This window comes from Macaca mulatta, chromosome 10, assembly GCF_049350105.2.
Source record: "Macaca mulatta isolate MMU2019108-1 chromosome 10, T2T-MMU8v2.0, whole genome shotgun sequence".
NCBI classification, from domain to species: Eukaryota; Metazoa; Chordata; class Mammalia; order Primates; family Cercopithecidae; genus Macaca; species Macaca mulatta.
Genome location: NC_133415.1, coordinates 30,978,759 through 31,000,925, shown reverse-complemented (window position 1 = coordinate 31,000,925; position 22,167 = coordinate 30,978,759). Strand labels below are relative to the sequence as shown.

General features: G+C 46.1%; 1 protein-coding gene across 1 annotated transcript; it reads right to left on the bottom strand.

Moving 5' to 3' along the window:
- Positions 1-387: 387 nt before the first annotated feature.
- LOC698692 (PRAME family member 20-like) lies at positions 388-21,115 on the bottom strand. The gene is given in 5 exon segments (XM_015149802.3): positions 388-536; positions 539-1,044; positions 2,929-3,552; positions 3,913-4,212; positions 20,962-21,115. Coding segments are annotated over 5 exon segments (1,467 nt in total). The 5' UTR covers positions 20,964-21,115; the 3' UTR covers positions 388-501.
- Between the last annotated feature and the right edge of the window lie 1,052 nt (positions 21,116-22,167).

Genomic DNA, 22,167 nt, shown 5'->3' with positions numbered 1-22,167 from the left:
TCTGAGGACAGCAGCACCTGGCCCCAGCACGTGCTCGATGGTGATCAGCTGACTGATGGCCGCGTGCTCTGGGTTTGGTGCCAGGCATGTGCTTCCTTCCAGTCTCCCAACAGCCCCCAGAGCTGTTCCGACTCCAGCGTACAGCTCATGTCCAAAGGTGGGGAAGTCAGCTAAGGACCCACTTCATTCTATCCAGAAGCATAAGACAAAGAGAAACTGAATGAGTGGCCAGAAGAGGGAGTGTTTGCCAGGGAGGGCTGGACCTCTGGGGTCTCTGGTGACCTGGCGGTAGAGCCACCTGGATAACGTGTGGCTGGATAATGAACAGGTGAAACAGGCCAGGCTTTGCACTGGGAAAGGGGAGCAAGGGGAATGAAGAAAGCACCAGACAGTTCCCATGGAAGTTTATTTTATGTTCCTTGCAAACAACATGTGGCCCCAGCTGTGATTCCAGCTGCCCTCTCTGACTTCTGTTCCCTGAGCCTGGCTCCTGCTCTTCATTCAAACTGCACCAGCTGCATAAGCAAGGGCAGCGGGGGGCTCCACTGCATGTCAGCCCGCTGCATGGCCTGCAGCTGCTTCTGTATCTCAGCCTGCAACTGGCACAGCTTGTCCTTGTTCACGGGACCCCAGGAGAGGCCATGCAGGTACATGCAGCAGTCGACTGGGATGGGATAGAGTACCTGCTTCAGCTCCATCAGCCCCGTTGTGTGCTCCAGCAGGCTCAGGAGGCAGGCACTGGAGATGGGGTTGTCGGAGAGGCTCAGGGAACTGAGGTGGGAGCAGCGGCACAGGGCGGGCAGGAGGGCACTGAGGTGGGCATCCTTCAGCCGGCAGTGGTTCAGGTCTAAGTGCTGCAGCGTCCCTGAGACCTCCCTCAGCAGGGTCCCCAAGGGCCTAGGGATCATGTAGGACAGGTTGTTGCCACTCAGATCCAGCTTCTTCAGGCAAGTGGTATGAGGGCTCTGGGACAAGTAGGTGATGTCAGTGTCGAGAAGCCTGCAGTAGCAGATCTCCAGGGAATGCAGTGGAACCCACAGACAGCTGAGGAGAGAAGGGTGGCTGTGTGAGGGTAGGGCCCAGGCCCCCCGCCCGGAACACCTACTCGTCCCTGAGGAGGCCAGTCCTATGGCCACCCCCTCATTAGGGAAGCCTTTTACCAGCAGGGTCAGAAGCATGTCCTTTGGTGTCCCAAGGCCAGGCTCTCTCTCAACAGACCTACCAGGTCCCCCACAAACCCCTCCAACTCTAAGTTTCTCTTTGGTGAAAGGGAGACTCACATTATCCATACCCAATATGACTGCTGAGAGGAGCCACCTGAAAGAGCTTATCTGATGAGAAGCAACCATAGGCTGAGCCCATTATTCCTCAGGTTTGGGTTTGGGGAAGCTGCTGCTCAGGCTTCTGTTTAAGCCAGGGCCGGGGGTCCTGAATGCCCTATCTGGAAATTTCTAGGAGACGTGCACAGAGTGGATACTGATTGTCCTTCAGAGCTCTGTACCCACCTGTCTGGGGCAGTATGAGCTCAGAAGGAGAGGCCTAACCTGTGCTGTCTCAGGATCTTTTCTTGGGAACCAGTGTAACATTCAGCAGTGCCTGAAAAGGTTTGCTGAGTAAATAAACATATTATTAGGACAGGCGCAATGGCTCACACCTGTAATCCCAGCACTTTGGGGAGCCGAAGTGGGTGGATCACCTGAGGTCTGGAGTTCAAGACCAGTCTGGCCAACATGGTGAAACCCCGTCTCTACTAAAAATACAAAAAACTAGCCGGGCGTGGTGGCGGGCGCCTGTAGTCCCAGCTACTTGGGAGGCTGAGGCGGGAGAATGGCGTGAACCCGGGAGGCGGAGCTTGCAGTGAGCCGAGATCATGCCACTGCACTCCAGCCTGGGAGACACAGCAAGACTCCATCTCAAAAAAAAAAAAAAAAAAAAAAGTTTTTAAAACATTCGCAAGGTGTAGTGGTGCGCATCTGTAGTCTTAGCCACTTAGGAGGCTGAGACGGGAGGGTAGCTTGAACACAGGAGTCTGAGGCTGCGTGAGACGTAATTGTGCCACTGCACTCTAGCCTGGGTGACATAATGACCTCCTGTCTTTAAAGAGAAAAAAAAGCCAATTAGATCTTTAAATTAAATTTGTTGTAATTTTTTTTGAGACAGAGTCTCGCTCTGTTGCCCAAGCTGGAGTGCAGTGGTGCAATCATGGCTCACTACAGCCTCAAACTCCTGGGCTCAAGCAATCCTCCTGCCTTGGCCTCCTGAGTAGCTGGGACGAAAGGTGCACTACCATGCCCAGCTAATTTTTGTTTTTGTTTTTGTTTTTTTTTGAGATGGAGTCTTGCTCTGTTGCCCAAGCTAGAGTGCAGTGGTGCGATCTTGGCTCACTATAACCTCCACCTCCTGGGTTCAAGAGATTCTCCTGCCTCAGCCTCCCGAGCAGCTGGGATTACAGGCACATGCCATCATATCTGGCTAATTTTTGTATTTTTAGTAGAGATGGGGTTTCTCCATGTTGGCCAGGCTGGTCTCAAACTCTTAACCTCAAGTGATCCACCTGCCTCTGTCTCCCAAAGTGCTGGGATTACAGGCATGAGCCACCGTGCTTGGCCTTAATTTTTGTGTATTTATTTGTAGAAATGTGGTCTTACTTTGTTGCCCAGGCTGGTTTCCAACTCTGGCCTCAAGCAAGCTTCCCACTTCAGCCTCCCAAAGTGGATATTATTTTTACAGCAACATGCATCTTTCCCCATCAAATGTTTCCAAAGCAGATCCCAGCCATCAACTGCATCTGAACCCTGGGTTCCCAGGCCGTGCCCACAATTCCATGAGCATCTAAGAATGGGCCCCATTTCCTGTCTTGTTCCCCTGTCCTGACCTCACTTAGGAGTATTCAGGGAACTCTTTGGATGCCCCTGTCCACCCATTCACCTGAGTACATAATGTAGGTTGCCCGAGAGGTAGGAGTAAGACAGGTGCAGCTTCTGGAGGTGGCCCAGCCTGGTGAGCTGTGAGAGAAAGTAGCTGGAGGGCCGCTCGCCCCGTGAGGAGAAGGCCCAGTTGTAGTAGATGAGTTTGAGGCTGCGCAGGTTGAAGATCCTTCCCAGCTGTGTTGCAGATAGGTTTGGATCTGACAATGCCCAGAACCAGTCAAACCAGTCAAACACCTCCAGCTCCTGGATGAAATCCAGCTTGAGTGTCTTCAGGATCCCCAGCAGACTGTGGAAGGGCATCTCCTCAATGTGCAGCTTCCTACAGCAGAGATGCAGGGCCCCGTGGCTCTGTTCCACTTTCGTCAGGAGGCTGGAGAGGAACTTATCTAACTTGAAGGGGCCTCTCAGGAAAAGATCAATGTGTATTTCCACTGCTTCCCATGGCTGCTTTGGTCCTTTTTTCATATTCTCTGTTGGCTTGGGCCTGGCCACGGCCTGGGGCATCTCTGCCTTGACTGTTGATGGTAACCAAAATGGGAACTTGGCCAAGGCTTCAGAAGCCCCTTTACTGTGGACTTGCTCAGAGTCCAGGGTAAAATCCAGCATCCTCAGTTCTGACTTCCTGTGGGGGAGACAGGAGTGAGGAGATGCTGGAGAGCCCATGTGAGATGAGCGGCAGCAGTCCTGGGCCGCTCCCCAGACCCCAGTACCTGCTCGCCTCGCCTCTCCTCTCCAATGGGCTTTTCCTCCCTCACCCAGGCTCCTTGCTAGCCCCTATTCCTCATACAGCTCATACCACCACCCCTAGAAGGTAAAAAGCCCTCTCCTTAAAGCCTTGTAGCTGTACCATCAACCACTTAACTCAGAAACATATAGTTTCCCCACTTGTCCCCCGAGGCGATTTAACGCTCCCCTCCCCTGGATCTCAGCTCACCCTCCCTCTGGCTCTGAGCTGAGGTCTTGCTCCCAGCATCCCCCTTACCTGGGACAAGCCCTGTGGGCAGAAAAGGCCTCCAGCCCATCCACCACAGCTTGCAGGCTGTCTTGGTTGGGCCACTGCACTATCAGAGAGCCTAGACGGAGAAAGGGGAAGGGCCAGGCCTGCACCAAGGCCTTCAGAGCCTTTCTGTGCCCCTTGGCAAATGCAGCAGTGAGTAGTGGCGGGAAAAGGTTCACTGTGAGCTGTTCCAACACCAGTAGAACTGAAGCCTCATTGCTCAGCAGGCTGTGGGCTGCAAGTTCCAAGAGCCTGAGAGGTGCTGGGTGGTTCACCTCCATGGACCTGGAGCAGAAGAAGGTAGAAATCCTCAGAAGACTAATGGCTCAGCATCGCTCCCAGGCCAACGCGGGAGATGCAAGCCTTTTGCATCTGTCACAGAACCAAATGCTGGCTCCTCCCGCCATTCAGGACCAAAACCCCAACATTCAGGTCTTGTAAGCCTGAGACCCTGAAGCCCTCAGGCCCTGGGGACATGGGATCCAGAACCTCAGGGGTTTAGATCTATTCCTTGCCAGGCTGTAGAGGCTTTGAATTGACCCACACTTTCCTCTTCTGCCTTCACCATTAAGATCATGAACACATAACTGAGGACACTGTCCCCAAACTCCACATCAATTCTCCCAAAGCATATGTAGATTCTGAGCAGTTCTCATCACTTCCAGTTTTACCAAGCCATTATCTCTTGCCCCTATTACTGCAGTGGCCTTCTAACTTGTCTCTCTGCTTCTGTCCTTGTGCACCCTGTGGTCAAACTCAGATCATGACACTCGTTTGCTCAAAACTCTAGTGGCTTCATTTTCACTGTGAATACAATCCACCCTGCAGCTGCGCCTCAGAGTCTAGCATCCGAGTATCTCAGGGTCCACCTCCTGTCACTCCCCTCACTATTCACTCTGCACCAGCAACCTACACTGGACTCCATTTCTCTCCTCAAACACCAGCAACGCCCTGCTTCAGGGCCTTTGCGCTTCCTGTTTCCTCTGCCTAGAAGTGTCTTCTCCCAAATATCCTCATGGCTGGCCCCCTTACTTCATTCAGGTTTCTATTAAAATTTCACCCTGAGAGGTCTTCCCTGACCACCCAAGTAGAATAGCACTCTCATCCCTTAATTACAGCTTTATCTTTCCTAACCTGATTTACAGCGCTTCTTCTATCACCCCTTTTCTGTTTCTGTCTCTCTTTTTTATTTTATTTTTTTTGAGACGGAGTCTCGCTCTGTCGCCCAGCCCAGGCTGGAGTGCAGTGGCGCGATCTCGGCTCACTGCAAGCTCCGCCTCCCGGGTTCACGCCATTCTCCTGCCTCAGCCTCCCGAGTAGCTGGGACTACAGGCGCCCACAACCGCGCCCGGCTAATTTTTTGTATTTTTAGTAGAGACGGGGTTTCACCGTGGTCTCGATCTCCTGACCTTGTGATCCGCCCGCCTCGGCCTCCCAAAGTGCTGGGATTACAGGCGTGAGCCACCGCGCCCGGCCTTCTGTCTCTCTTACACACACACACACACACACACACGCACGTGCACACACATAAATGCACACACTCGCATATTATCTGTCTCCTCTCTGCTAAATTATAAGCTCCATGAAAAAAGGGGCTGTATCTGCTTTCATTACTGCTATAGTCTGAGTGATAAACATAGTTCCTGACATACACCAGACAAGCAGTATATATTTTAAGTGCATTTCAAGAGCAAGTTTGCACAATAGACGCTTACCACAATCCCACTGATGGAGTTGAGGGTAATATGGAATGGAGGATTTTTTTTTCTATGCTCTCACAGAGCATCAGGTTCAGGTTAGTTATGGATTCTTTCAACTGCCCAAATGCCTCCTTTTTTCCCTGAAATGCGGGAGTGTAGACTCCCATGAAATGCGAGTGTAGACCTCATCCCATCACTTTCCACAGTCCACCACAGAGCAAGGCTTTGTGTAAGGAGGGGGCAGTTCTAGACCTGCACTGTCTGATGCGGGAGCCCCAAGCCACATGTGGTTACCGAGTACTTGAAATGTGGCTAGCGTGACTAAAGGACTGAATTTTAAATTAAATTAAATTCTAATTAATTACAATCTAAATAGCTTCACGTAGCTAGATGCTACACTTTTGGACAGCAGCATTCTAGAATCTATGCTAGTCAGAGACAAGAAACATTCATTTAGTCTCACAAGCTATGAAATCCATTTGCATGAGGCCACTATGGCCTTGGTAATAAACTGGGCGAGGACAAAGGACAGTATAAGAAAGGACAATTATTGGCCAATCATACATTGGAAGCTACCTAGCAAAGGCTTAAATACTAGCAAATCAAATCAAAGGCCTGACACATTAAATCTATAAATATCTCTCACAAATAGTGATGAAGTACAATTGAGCAAGAATGGTTAATGTTAGGTTTATTAATTATTAATGTCAATGCATTTGGGAAAATCAAAGAAGAAACAGAAGGGAAGCTTCTGAACCTGATACTTAGTAGTGGTGTTTTATAAACATTGCTTTTTTTTTTTTTTTTTGAGACAGAGTCTTGCTCTGTCACCTAGGCTGGAGTGCAGTGGCATAATCTTGGCTCACTGCAAGCTCCGCCTCCTGGGTTCATGCCATTCTCCTGCCTCAGTCTCCCGAGTAGCTGGGACTACAGGCGCCTGCCACCACGCCCAGCTACTTTTTTTGTATTTTTAGTAGAGACGGGGTTTCACTGCATTAGCCAGGATGGTCTTGATCTCCTGACCTCGTGATCTGCCTGCCTCGGCCTCCCAAAGTGCTGGGATTACAGGCGTGAGCCACCGCGCCCAGCCAACATTGCTTTAAAAGTCAGAAATAAGATGAAGACGGTGTGGCCACCATGAGAGTGTGCCCTGCACCTCCAACTCAGGAAATGCACCTGAGCAAGGGCAGCGGGAATCCCTGGCAGCCTTAAGGCCCAAGTCATACCACCACATGCTGCTCACCAACAATGACTGAGGACAGATTAGTTCCTGGGAGACAATGTGACAGACTAGTTCCTGGGAGACACCACTCCTGTGACAACCACCTTTGGCTTGAGGACTCCCTTATGGCTTTGCCAAATCTTCCTGAGTGCACACATTTCCACCCAACCTTCCCTCCAGCTCTGCTTCACCAAACACAGCGACGCAGGTCTGTGGGGTCTCCACGCCTTCCCTGCTCACTCCTCAATGCCCCTTATAGGGAGCTCCCCTAGTAAAATCCTTGGATGTTTTTGCATCTTGGTATCTGCTTCTAGCAGGACTTTGATGGAGTTTAGGATGTGCCTTACCAAAATACAGCAACTTAGCATACTGAATATTTTAAGCTGAAGGAATTTGAGAAACGGCATGGGCAGGCAGGATTTTCTGACCTTCCCCTGTAGTAGGTATAAGATCCTCCTGTGAGAGGTGCTCCCCTCATACCAGAAGGAAAGGCATATCCTTATTTCCAAAGACGAAGGCTTGCCAAGAGGGATCTGAACACATAGGCCTGCTGTTTCGCCACTTTATTAAACTTGGCTCATAGTCTCATACTCCTTTTGTCTTATCATATTTCTCCATGACTAATCAAAAAATTGTTTTCTCTCTATATATAAACATACATATATACATATATATAATATGTGTGTGTGTGTGTGTGTGTGTGTGAGAGAGAGAGAGAGAGAGAGAGAGAGGGGCTGTATCATGGGTAATTTTGTTGATGTTTGAATTAGAAACAAGCATGCACACTATCAACATTGTCTGGGAAAGCTGTAGCCAGTGCAATAAGACACATAACAATGGGGCTGTCTATGGCAATAAAAAGAGGCAAATAATTATGTACATAGTGTAGGAAAAAAATGGTGTTGTGGCTCAGAATGTCACCCCCAAATACGGCACTTAGAAGGTCTCTCTCTGACTTTTCTCTGCCTTTCTGTGTGAGAGCTAGTCATAAAGGAATTCTCTGACCTTCCTCTCCTGAAAGTAGGTCGTTAGACCCCCATGTGACAGGTGTCCTGTCCTATACCAGGAGGAAAGAAATGCTACACAGAGGGGCCAAGAAGAATCTGAACGAACAGGCCTTGTTAAGTTCTCCCCAGCTTATTACCATTAGACCACAGGCTTTTTGTCCAATCATACTTGTACATGACTGTGCATCCTTCATCAAACCTAAGCATAGATATATACAGATAGTCAGGTGCAGTGGCATGCACCTGTAGTCCCAGCTACTTGGGAGGGTGAGGCAGGAGGACTGCTTGAGCCCAGGAATTCAAGGCCAGTCTGGGCAATATAGTAAGACCCCAGTCTCTAAAAAAAAAAAAATTAAATTAAAAACTAAAGTTCTCCGGCCGGGCACGGCGGCTCAAGCCTGTAATCTCAGCACTTTGGGAGGCTGAGACGGGTGGATCACGAGGTCAGGAGATCGAGACCATCCTGGCTAAAATGGTGAAACCCCGTCTCTACTAAAAAATACAAAAAACTAGCCGGGCGAGGTGGCGGGCGCCTGCAGTCCCAGCTACTCGGGAGGCTGAGGCAGGAGAATGGCGTGAACCTGGGAGGCAGAGCTTGCAGTGAGCTGAGATCCGGCCACTGCACTCCAGCCTGGGCGACAGAGTGAGACTCCGTCTCAAAACAAAACAAAACAAAACAAAACAAAACAAAACAAAACAAAAAACTAAAGTTCTCCTTGGGTCTTTGAGTCTTCATTTCTGAAGGTTCCTGTTCACGTAAAACTTTGATAAATTTGCTACGGTGTCCTCTTGTTAATCTGCCTTTTAAAAATAGGGGTATCAGCAAAGACCCTTGAGATGGGTGAGGAAAAGCTATGATTTTTTTCTCCTCTACAATGGAAAGCAATGGATCCTCTGTAATGTACCCTTCTTGGTTATCAGATTTGAGCCTTGTTCATTATCTTTGAGCTATTTTGTAACTTTATAAGTTGTAGGTAACTGATAGACATAGAAATTCTGTCCGGTCTGGTAAGGATTTTCCCCTAACTTCTACCTGTGGAAAATTTTGTCTCCATCTGAAATTCATCTCAACATCTCTTCATGTCATAGAGATGTGTGCTGGCTTAACCCTTCTTTAACAGCTGCCTGGTACTTCATATTATATGACCAAAATAAATTCTTTTTTTTTTTTTTTTTTTGAGACGGAGTCTCATTCTGTCGCCCAGGCTGGAGTGCAGTGGCTGGATCTCAGCTCACTGCAAGCTCCGCCTCCCGGGTTTACGCCATTCTCCTGCCTCAGACTCCCGAATAGCTGGAACTACAGGCGCGCGCCACCTCGCCCGGCTAGTTTTTTTGTATTTTTTAGTAGAGACGGGGTTTCAGCATGTTAGCCAGCATGGTCTCGATCTCCTGACCTCATGATCCGCCCATCTCAGCCTCCCAAAGTGCTGGAATTACAGGCTTGAGCCACCGCGCCTGGCCAATAAATTCTTTAATACATGTTCATTTTTATATCTGTATAAAGTCACAATTCTACTTTTCTGAAAATTATCTTTTAACCATTGAAAGCTAAAAAGGATAAAATAGGAAACAGCTAATATAATTAATAGGAGTATTTCTGCTGATATGACTGCACAAGAGTGCCTGGTATTTCCAGCAAGAACTGAGAAGTAAATGTATAATAGCAGAAGTAATTTAGACATATGAAATAAACCATTCACTCACTTTTTTTCTGTCATCTAGGGATAACAATAAATGTGAAAACAGTATTAAGAATTAAAAAGTTGGCTGGGCGCGGTGGCTCATGCCTATAATCCCAGCACTTTGGGAGGCCAAGGCGGGCAGATCACAAGGTCAGGAGATCGAGACCCTCCTGGCTAACACGATGAAACCTGAAACCCCACATCTACTAAAAATACAAAAAATTAGCCAGGCGTGGTGGCGGGCGCCTATAGTCCCAGCTACTTGGGAGGCTGGGGCAGGAGAATGGTGTGAACCTGGGAGGCAGAGCTTGCAGTGAGCTGAGATTGTGCCACTGCACTCCAGCCTGGGCGACAAAGCGAGACTCTGTCTCAAAACAAAACAAAAAAAAGAATTAAAAAATTAATGTAATGGAGTAAAAATAATAAATGGAAAGACATGTAAATGGATGAAGAGAGCAAATATTGGAAATACATAAATATTATAATTAGGACATTTAAAATAATGTATAATTATAACTTCAGAAGAAACAACAAAAGAAAAACTAAGAGAAGACTATTGGAGAGATACTAATGTGAAATTAATTCAGACTGGCTGGGCATGGTGGCTCACGCCTGTAATCCCACCACTTTGGGAGGCTGAGGTGGGTGGATCACCCGAGGTCAGGAGTTTGAGACCAGTCTGGCCAACATGGTGAAACCCCATCTCTACTAAATATACAAAAAAAAAATTAGCCAGGTGTGGTGGTGCACGTCTGTAATCCCAGCTACTTGAGAGGCTGAGGCAGGAGAATCACTTGAACCTGGGAGGCGGAGGTTGCAGTGAGCCAAGATCAGGCCACTGCATTCCGGTCTAGGCGAGAGAGTGAGACCCTGTCTCAAAGAAAAAAAAAATTCCAACTTAAAGTTATTGGAACTTGAAATTATTCTGAGCCTTGAGAGAAATGTGGCTATGTGGCCTGAGTCATGTAATATACAGCTGTGACTTCTACTTCTCTGATTATAGATCAACTTTCCTCCTTATTCTTGTACTATAGAAAATTAGGAAGACCAAATGGCACCAGATATAAGACCCCTTCAGATCACTACCTGTTCTCAGGGAGTAACAAAGTAATCTTTCTTGGAATATAGTATTCTATCATCAACCAAATCACTGTAAGGAATGCACTGGTTTTGTATGGAAAACTCTGTAATCCTCCTAAAATTTCTCTGTCTCTGCCCATATAAGTGAAACCTTCACTTCACTGCTTCCTGGGTGGCTATAGTCAAGATTTGTGTGCAAATAAACTCTATATTTAATCATGTATTCTGATATCATTATTTAACATTAACACTAATATTACCATATGTTTACATAAAACAATATTATGTTGACCTGAGAACAGAAATCAATCTATGAAAACACACAGAGCAAGCTCTTCCAAGAGCTCATAGAATTATTGAAAGATCTGATTTTCATTATCCACAGAGCCTGACCACAGATAGCTTAGGCAAAAAGAGGAGCTTTCTGGGAGAGGATTCCATTGTAGCTTACCTAACTGAAGAAAGCTGTCTAACAAAGTCAAGGCCTTGGCAGCAGGAGACCCTGTCTACTCTCTGCTCCCTATCCTTAGAGCTCTGCCACAAACCCAGCAGCAAAAAACCCTCCAGGATGGTTCCCTGTCTCTGTCTTCTCTTGCCAAATGTCAAATGGCTTTGAGAAGGATAGATTTGTAAGATGCACCACCTAGAAAAGAAAAAAAACTTCTGCCAATAAAACTGAAACCTATGAAGGTAAGACCCATACTGATTTTTCTGAGATTTCAATCTCTGACACATCCATAATGAACAATGAGTGGGACTCCTTGGTTGGTGAATGAATAGTGCTAAAATGTGGAGTACAGTGTTACAGTGAGAAGATAATTTTTTGGCCAATAAACATATAAAAAGACATTCAAGGCCGGGCGCGGTGGCTCAAGCCTGTAATCCCAGCACTTTGGGAGGCCGAGACGGGCGGATCACGAGGTCAGGAGATCGAGACCATCCTGGCTAACACGGTGAAACCCCGTCTCTACTAAAAAAAAAAAAAAAAATACAAAAAACTAGCCGGGCGAGGTGGCGGGCGCCTGTAGTCCCAGCTACTCAGGAGGCTGAGACAGGAGAATGGCCCGAACCCGGGAGGCGAGGCTTGCAGTGAGCTGAGATCCGGCCACTGCACTCCAGCCTGGGCGACAGAGCGAGACTCCGTCTCAAAAAAAAAAAAAAAAAAAAGACATTCAATATTACTAATTAGGGAGACACAAATCAAAAGTACAATGAGATATTACCTCACATCCATTAGGATGGCTACTATCAAAAAAACAAAACAGAAAAAAATGTGTTGGTGAAGATACAGCAACATTGCAACCCTTGTACAATGCTGGGAATGTAGAATGGTGGAACTCCTGGGAAAACAGTACGGTGGTTTCCCAAAAAACTAAAATTAGATCCAGCAATTTCAATTCTAGGAATATACCCAAAAGGACTAAAAGCAAGGTCTTGAAGATGTATTTGTACACCCATGTTCACAGCAGCATTATTCACAACAGCCAAAATGTGGAAGCAACGCAAATGTCCATCAGCGGATGAATGGATAAACAAAACGTGATATATAAATACAATGGGATATTATTCAGCCTTAAAAAGGAGGAAAATTCTGACACACGCTACAACACATACGGACCTTGAGAACATTAGGCTGAGTGAAATAAGCCAGTCACAAAAGGACAAATACTGTAGGATCCCATTTGTATTTTCAGATTGAAGATAATTTTAAACGGAAGACATTTAGAGACACAGCAGATGCAGAAAGAAGCCATTTCAGAGCTTCCCTTATCTGGCTAAAGGCAGAGCCTTCTAAGAATGAAGTTGTCATAAAGCCTCTCTTTAGGAGAGCTTCACTCCCAGACAGGGCCACTTGCAATGGGATGATAAATTGTATAAGAACACATTATCATCAAGCGTCATATATTCCATTTATTCTCCTAAAAGGCCATTTATCTTTCCCATGGAAACCCTTTCTCCCCTCACCCTTTCCCCTATAAAGCTGGTGTACAAATCCCTACCTCTAGTTCTTCAGGGAGCTTCTCATTTAAATGCTGCCCCACACACATGTAAAGAAATCTTGTCTTTTCTCCTGTTAATCTGTCTATTGTTTGGTTACTTTTCCCCCCTATTAATCTGTTAATTTGCTCATTTGCAGCTCCCACGCACCACTGGACCTGAGTTGACAGAGGAAAAGCTTTCCCTCCCGCACAGTTATATAAGATATCAGAGTAGTCAAATTCATAAAGACAGTAAGAATAGAGATTTCCAGGAGCTTGGGTGGGGGAGAAATGACACAAGATACGGACCCCTTCTTAGGGGCCTGGAAGCTCCCAAACATAAAAAATTTTAAAACTCTTGAATTCCTCCAAGGGAAATTCTAGACATCTAGCTAGTCCTAAAAAATAAATAAGTAACTTGGGGCTGGGTATCGTGACTCATGCCTGTAATCCCAGCACTTTGGGAGGCTGAGGCAGACAGATCACTTGAGGCCAGGAGTTTGAGACCAGCCTGGCCAACATGGTGAAATCCCGTCTCTACTAAGTGGTGCATGCCTGTAGTCCCAGCTACTCGGGAGGCAGAGGCATGGCAATTGCTGGAACCCAGGAGGTGGAGGATGCAGTGAGCCAAGATTGCGCCACTGCTCTCCAGCCTGGGTGACAAAGCAAAACTCCCTCTCAAAAAGCAAATACGTAAAAATAAATAAGTAACTTGATAAACAAAATGTATCATGTTTTGCAGGTTCTTATTTTTAAAAAAAGAGAACAGTAGCCTAAAATAATTGCCAAGGAAATTAGATCCAAAGATGTTCAATTTTCCTATAAAAATGAAAAATAACATCTTAACATATATCTCTGAGTTGTCTTTCAGAAGCCTGGACCCTCACCAAATGCAACTGCTGGCTCATGGGCCCTTGATAAGAGAGTTGAAGATTGAACTCTGACCACCATTCTTTGTTCTAAATTTCTTCCTGAGGGGGCTGGGTGTACTGGCTCACAGCTGTAATCCCAGCACTTTGGGAAGCCGAGGTGGGTGGACCATCTGAGGTCAGGGGTTTGAGATCAGCCTGGGCAACATGGCAAAACTCTGTCTCTATAAAAAAATACAAAAATTAGCCAGGCCTGGTGGCATGTGTTTAGTTCCAGCTACTTGGGAGGCTGAGGTGCGAGGATTGCTTGAGCCTGGGAGGTGAGGGTTGCAGTGGGCCAAGATTGTACCACTCCACTCCAGCCTGGGCAACAGAGTGAGCCAAGATTGTACCACTCCACTCCAGAGTGCACCATTCCACTCCAGAGCCTGGGCAAAATCAATAAATAAACACATTTTAAAGATGTTACTTAATTGGTTAATGAGGAAACTGAGAAGGTGTTAAAACCATTTCTAGGGAGAATCCAAAATAAGATCCAGAATATTGAAATGAATCTGCAAATGGAGGTAAAATTGGCTTCCAGTAGGGAGAGAAGCCAATTGAATAGGACAAAATGTACATGTCTAGAGACAAGAATTATGTCACAATGCTATCACCAGTCTTCTAAAGTAGCTCAAAAACAATGAACGACTAGAGACAACCTGGAAGGGTTATGATCCACTTCAGGGGAAAACTATCCTATCCTATCCACTAAGGATAGGATAGAATCCATCATTCAGCCAGCTTACTCATCCCAGGCCATACTAGATTCAAGTTTGAGTTGTATGAGACAGACTAAAATTTACAGGGCTATTTCATTACCAAATTCCAAAACATAAATTGACAATGATGCCTCTAAAAATTAAACTACTGGCCAATCTCACTTACAAATATCAATGCAATGGTACTGTTAAAGACAGTTAATTGGGAAGTCATGAGGCTGAGATGGCTCCAGCACCTTGAGTTCCTACTTAGGCCAACCAAAACCCAACTCAGTGTAAACAGTAAAATGAAATTTAAGCTTAACCAATCAGAAACTGCCAACTAATCTCTCACTAGGGACTTCCCACTTTAACCAATCAAATATGTTTTCTTTGTCTTGTTTCTGTGAATATTTCATCAAATTTCCTCCGTTGCCCCCTTTCCTACCCACCCACAGTGGAGCACTGAACTAGTTGTGGTCTGGTGCTGCCTGATTCGTGAATCAATGAATGCTCAAATAAAGTCATTTAAATTTTAACGTGCCCAAATGTATCTTTTAACAGCATCCAGCAGTACATGAAAATAATAATGGAGTATGAGTAAATGAGAAATATTAATAATGCAAAGAGAGTCCAATATGAGCAAATCAAGTCACCATATATACAATAAAATTTACCAAGTTAATAAGACAAAAGAGGGAAAAAAGAAACACTTCACAAAACAACTTCCCAAAAGAAAAAAATATGGCCAGGCGCGGTGGCTCATGCCTGTAATCCCAGCACTTTGGGAGGCCGAGGCGGGCGGATCACAAGGTCAGGAGATCGAGACTACCCTGGTTAACATGGTGATACCCCATCTCTACTAAAAATACAAAAAATTAGCTGAGCATGGTGGCAGGCGCCCGTAGTCCCAGCTATTCGGGAGGCTGAGGCAGGAGAATCGCTTGAATCTGGGAGGTGGAGGTTGTAGTGAGCTGAGATTGCACCACTGCACTCCAGCCTCGGTGGCAGAGTGAGACTCCATCTCAAAAACAAAAAACAAAAACCAAAAAACAAAAAAAAAACCCAAAAAATGGCCAGGCGCGGTGGCTCACCCCTGTAATCCCAGTACTTTGGGAGGCCAAGACAGGCAGATCATGAGGTCAGGAGATCGAGACCATCCTGGCTAACACGGTGAAACCCTGTCTCTACTAAAAATACAAAAAATTAGCCAGGCACGGTGACGGGTGCCTGTAGTCCCAGCTACTCGGGAGGCTGAGGCAGGAGAATGGCGTGAACCTGGGAGGCCGAGCTTGCAGTGAGCTGAGATCGCGCCACTGCACTCCAGCCTGGGCAACAGCGCAAGATTCCGTCTCAAAGAAAAAAAAATATAAATATATATATATATAAAGATTATTACATATTATATTTAAAAAAGCAAAGATTATTAACTGTATTATCCTTGATTATCTGAAATTTGGAAAAAGATGTCTTAACAAAATAATTCATTTCTAATTTGTTTATAGTTTAGTGAAATGAAAATAACTGTAAGGGGATTATTAAATGAACCATAATACATTCAGTATGATGGAATATCAGTAATTATGTTAAATGGTAATAAATGTACTTCGAGTAGAATGAGATAATTTGGACAGGCTATTATGTACTTACCTATCTATTTTGAAACGGAGTCTTGCTCTGTCGCCAGGCTGGAGTGCAGTAGTGCGACCTCGGCTCACCGCAATCTCTGCCTCCCAGGTTCGAGTGATTCTCCTGCCTCAGCCTCCTGAGTAACTGGAACTACAGGCGTGCGCCACCACACCCAGCTAATTTTTGTATTTTTTTTTTTTTGAGACGGAGTCTCACGCTGTTGCCCAGGCTGGAGTGCAGTGGCGCGATCTCGGCTCACTGCAAGCTCCGCCTCCCGGGTTCCCGCCATTCTCCTGCCTCAGCCTCCTGAGTAGCTGGGACTACAGGCGCCCGCCACCGCGCCCGGCTAATTTTTTGTATTTTTAGTAGAGACGGGGTTTCCCTGTGGTCTCGATCTCCTGACCTTGTGATCCGCCCGCCTCGGCCTCCCAAAGTGCTGGGATTACAGGCTTGAGCCACCGCGCCCGGCCGTATTTTTTTTTTAGTAGAGACGGGGTTTCACCATGTTGGCCAGGATGGCCTCAATCTCTTTACCTCGTGATTCGCCCGCCTCGGCCTTCCAAAGTGCTGGGATTACAGATGTGAGCCACCGCGCTCAGCCTTAATTTTTTTTTAAAGCATAAAAAGATTTACTGTGTAGTGTGCTTGATTATATTAAGATATACAGCTGGGTGCAGTGGCTCATGCCTGTAATCCCAGCACTTTGGGAGGCTGAGGCAGGTGTATTGCCTGAGCCCAGGAGTTTGAGACCAGCCTGGGCAATGTGGCGAAACTCCATCTCTACTAAAAATATAAAAACGTAGCCGGGCATAGTGGCATGCACCTGTTGTCCCAGCTATTTGGGAGCCTGAGGTGGATCACCTGAGCCTGGGAGGTAAAGGCGGCAGTGAGATTGCACCACTGCACTCCAGCCTGGGTAACCGGAGTGAGACCTTGTACCACCACCACCACCACCACCACCACCACCACCACCACCACCACAACAGATTTACATGCTACAAGCAAGTCTTAAAATAAAAACGGCAAGATGTCATTGGGGCTGTTTTTCACTCTCCTCTTCACAAAGTGCTGTAAACATTCTTATCAGTGCTCAGGTATTCCTTTTAACTGGTTTGTTTATATTTCTCTAGGGGCTAGGGGAGGAAGACTATGGGAAATGTACTTGAGACTCCTTTTGTAGTAAAGTCTAAGCAGTCCTACTTCAAGTCTGAAACCTTCCAGCCAGATTAAATGATACAAACATGGGAAAATAAAAAGAAAATGGAATTAAATGATCATCGGATCACTACCCAGGACGGTACATTTTAAGATTGCAATAGTAACTCCTAACAGTTAACATTAAACAAGTGTTTAATATCAGTTTACAAGCACTACTTTATTTAATCATCACACAACACAAAATTTAAAATGTCCGTAGCACTTTATTCCCATTTTACCACTGAGAAACACTTTGTGTAAGTAACACAGGAAAGAACTGGAGCTAAGTTCTTTTTTTCTTTTTTTTCTGTTTTTTTTTTTTTTTTTTTTTTTTTTTTTTTTTTTTGAGACAGAGTCTTGCTCTGTCACCCAGGCTGGAGTGCAGTGGCCTGATCTCAGCTCACTGCAACCTCCGCCTCCCAGGTTCAAGCAGTTCTCCTGTCTCAGCCTCCCAAGTAGCTGGGATTACAGGTGCATGCCACCATGCTCAGCTAATTGTTTTGTATTTTTAGTAGAGACGGGGTTTCACCATGTTGGCCAGGCTGGTTTTGAACTCCTGATCTCAAGTGATCCACCCGCCTTGGCCTCCCAAAAGGAGCTAATCTCTTAACACCACACACTGGTCTCTCCCCTGTGCAAAATGCTCAACTCAAAGGGCAGTTCTAAAGACTAAATGTGAAGTTGTGCACAGTGGCTGATGCCTATACTCTTAGAGCTCTGGGAAGCCAAGGCAGGGAGATGGCTTGGGGGCAGGGGTTTTGAGACCAGCCTGAACAACATACCAAAACCCTGTCTCTACAAAAAAATAAAAATAAAGATTAAATGTGCATCCGGTTGCCTGCCCTATAGTTAGTCATTAAATGATAGCATTATTCTTAAATTATTAATATTTACTTGTGCATAGCCTGGGGTCCCATGTAGAGATTTCCCAACCATTTTGTTCAATCTGTATATTACAATATTGTATGTTGCACAGGTGAAAGTGGGAATGGCTTCAAATCTACGATTCCATAAGTCAATAAAGGATTAAGGCAAGAAAATAGAAACACGGTCGAAAATTTATAAATCACAAGTTGGTGAAATTGTAAGTCAGGTTGATGTGGTAAGACAGTAACTGAGGAAATGGGACCATCCTAGTTGCAGAACAATGTTCTGGTTGTGAGTTCACGAGTGGCAATACTTCGGAATGGGTACCACATTCTGGAGAATGGCTCTTAGTATTTGCAGTCCAAAAATTAAATTTAATCAGTATACAAATAAGTATTTCGGCTCTTAGAAATTATTAAAATGAATCAAAGTAACCAAAAGTCTAATCTTTAAACCATATTGTCAATTATGTATGTATACATAGAGATAAGCCTTTCCTTAAGGTGGAATATTCCATCCCCTTATTGCCCTGGCATCGAGAACTCATTATTGCTCCCACATTGCTCACTGGAAATCATTTCCCTAACCACAGCACTTCTTCCCTGAATCTGCTTTATTTTCTGTAGCATTCATCACTATCTGAACTTAGCTTATTTCCTTCTTGATTGCCTGTTTTCTTCCACTAGAGTGTCAAGCTCTCGAAAGTTTGTTCACTGCCATATCCCCAGCTTCTAGAACAGAGCCTGACACATACTAGGAACTCAATACATGTTTACTGAATAAGTGAATGTAATCTGGAGGTTGTAAATCCAAGTTATATGGAAGTCAATACAAACTCGTTTCCCTCAACAGGTAACAGTTCTCTTACGATTGGATTTTCTTTACCTGTTTCTGAGAGTCAGTTTGTGCTCTCAGAAATTCCCTCTTAAATACAATTTGGTAGGCTTAAGCTGACTTATAGAGTAACTTGATTTGACTTTTGGCTCCACATTAATCATTCAATAAAAGAAAGCATGAGCTACAGGAGGGTCAGCTGTGGAGTAGGATGTGGAACTCATTCATTTCCTTATCCTTTTATCACATATTAGTATCCTGTTAGGTGCAGGATAAAGAGAGCTCTCTGCTGCCTCATTACTCAGTAATTACTCAGTAATTAAAAAATAAAATAGCAAAATTTTAATAGTTTTTCCAGCCGAAGGAAAATGCCCTTGAATGAAAATGGCTCCACACAGTGTCAAAAGAAAAAAAAAAATCTCTATACTGTAACAAACTTATCTTAATGATAAAGCAGTTTAGAACATATGGGGTGGTGGGAGCATCTAATTCAGACTTGGGAAGTCCAGGAATGCTTTTCAGGGGAAGCAGTACAAAAGCTGAGACCTAAAGGATGTGTGGAAATAAGCCTGAAGGGGAGGGGGAACAAATTTTTGAAGCAGACAAAAGAGCAGACATGGATACTCGGCAGCAAGACAGAGTTGGGTCTTACCGAAGAACTAAAAGAAGTGGCTCACGCCTGTAATCCCAGCACTTTGGGAGGCCAAGGCGGGTGGATCACGAGGTCAGGAGTTTGAGACCAGCCTGACCAACATGGTGAAACCCCGTCTCTACTAAAAATACAAAAATTAGCCGGGTGTGGTGATGCGCGCCTGTAATCCCAGCTACTCAGGAGGCTGAGGCAGAACTTCTTGAACCCAGGAGGTGGAGGTTGCAGTGAGCCAGATCACGCCACTGCACCCCAGCCTGGGTGATAAGAGTGAAACTCTGTCTCAAAAAAAGTTCCATCTAGTGAGAACCTTTTTTTTTTCCCCTCTCCTATCTCAGCCTTCCAAGTAAGTAGCTGTGACTACAGCCCAGCCTAATTTTTTTTTTTTTTGGTAGAGACAGGGTTCCGCCATGTTGCCCAGGCTGGTCTCCAACTCCTGGGCTCAAGTGATCCGCCTGCTTCAGCCCCTTGAAGTGCTGGGATTATGGGGATGAGCCACTGCACCCGGCCAATATTCCTTATTTTAAATTAAAAAGCCAATAAAGTATATTATATTTTTAAAATGTAAAACATTACTCCTTCCTTAAGAAGGGCAGCAGATCACCCTGGATGTTTTTATTTTTATTTTTTAGATAAGAGTCTTGCTCTTGTTTCCCAGGCTGGAGTGCAGTGGTGCAATCTCGGCTCACTGCAACCTCCACCTCCCGAGTTCAAGTGATTCTCCTGCCTCAGCCTCCCCAGTAGCTGTGATTACAAGCCCCTGCCACCATGCCAAGCTAATTTCTTTTTTTTTTTTTTTTTTTGTATTTTAAGTATAGACGGGATTTCACCATGTTGGCCAGGCTGTTCTCAAACTCCTGACCTCAGGTGATTCACCCGCCTCGGCCTCCCAAAGTGCTGGGATTACAGACGTGAGCCACCGCGCCCGGCCTAATTTTTGTATTTTTAGTAGAGACGGGGTTTCACCATCTTGGCTAGGCTGGTCTTGAACTCCTGACCTCAGGTGATCCGCCCGCCTCGGCCTCCCAAAGTGCTGGGATTACAGATGAGAGCCACTGCGCCCTGCCTGGATATTTTACATTCTACAGTTTGGTTCTGGTTAAATAGATGAGGCTTTAGTGATGAACAGTTTGGTACTGGAATTTTGACTCTACACTTACTGGCTGCATGACAGCGGACATTTCAAGCTAAGTTTCAGCTTCCTCATTCGTAAACTGAGGGCAGTAACAGAATCTACCTTCAGGGGGCGTTCAGGAGACAGGCTTCCCTCCTGTTACTAAGCCCTCAGGATGCCTACTCCTATTCTCTTAACTCGGCAATCTTCCCGCAACCCTCTGGCCTCAGAGATTCCCTTTCTGTTACAAATCAATAAAGTAACCCTATCTCGTGATGTTAACCCCAAAGATAATTTAAGGAGGCAACAGGTTATCATTAAGGATAATAAAGAATCCTTCGAAGGGAGAAACCATGGTCTAACACAACGGTAAGGGAGCGTCCCCGTTAGGGTGATCGTTTGAACTGACCTAGGATTCCAGGGAAGGATAGGAGAAGGGCCCTGAAACAATTAAATGAACATTACATCGGCAAGGAAGTTCTCGGAGCCTCCGTGGACAGCCTCACTTCAGAGCCGGTGGGATCCGCTTCCAGTCACAGCTGGGAACCCAAGGTCACAGGGGCGCCCTCTGGGAGCTCGCCGGGATGAGCCCAAAATGGCTGGCGGCTGTTGCATGCCGTGGCCCGGCGTATCCGGCTGAACCGGAAGTCCGTTCCTGACCGGGCTTTGCCGGCTGCGAGCTGGGTGTTGTTGCTTATTTTCTAGAGATTGGGTGTGGTGAGGCCCTTAAGGGCCCAGGCATGGAGCCCTGTACTAGATATTCATAAACCATCTCTGCAGCCTAGGCTAGGTTGGCCCTGAAAGCCCCAGGAAGCTTGGGGAGCCAGGGAGAGACATGATGAAGTTGTGGCAGGGTGAGATGTGCCCCTTCCTCCTCCTAGGACTGGACGCAGTGAATTTGTATAAAGCTCTTTACCAACTGGAGTCTTAATTAAAGGAAAGGATTAAGGAAAGCCCTAAAGGATCTATGGGAATAGGTATCTCCACCGTGGCCTTGGTCTCAGCCATTCCTCTGTTTTATTTTTTTTGGGGGACAGAATCTTACTCTGTTGCCCAGGCTGGAGTACAGTGGCACAATCTTGGCTCACTGCAACCTCTGCCTCCCGGGTTCAAGCAATTCTTCCACCTTAGCCCCCCAAGTAGCTGGGACTACAGGCGCGATACACCATGCCTTGATAATTTTGTATTTTTTGTGGAGATGGGGTTTCACCGTGTTGCCCAGGTTGGCCTCGAACTCCTGAGCTCAAGCCATCCACCCGCCTTGGCCTCCCAGAGTGCTGGTATTACAGGCGTGAATCACTGTGCCCAGCCTCAGCCATTCCTCTGGAGGTTTTCTTACAGCGTAGGAGTTATATAGCAACACAAGCTGCGATCTAAAGTCACAGACTGGGTGGCTCAAGCCTGTAATCCCAGCATTTTGGGAGGCTGAGGCGGGCGGATCACCTGAGGTCAGGAGTTAGAGACCAGCCTGGCCAACAAGGTGAAACCCCGTCTCTACAAAAAATACAAAAATTAGTCTGGTGTGGTGGTGTGCACCTGTAATCCCAGCTACTCGAGGGGCTGAGGCAGGAGAATTTCTTGAACCTGGGAGGCAGAGGTTGCAGTGAGCCGAGATCGCACCATTGCACTCCAGCCTGAGCAACAGGGCAAGACTCCCTCTCTAAAAATAAA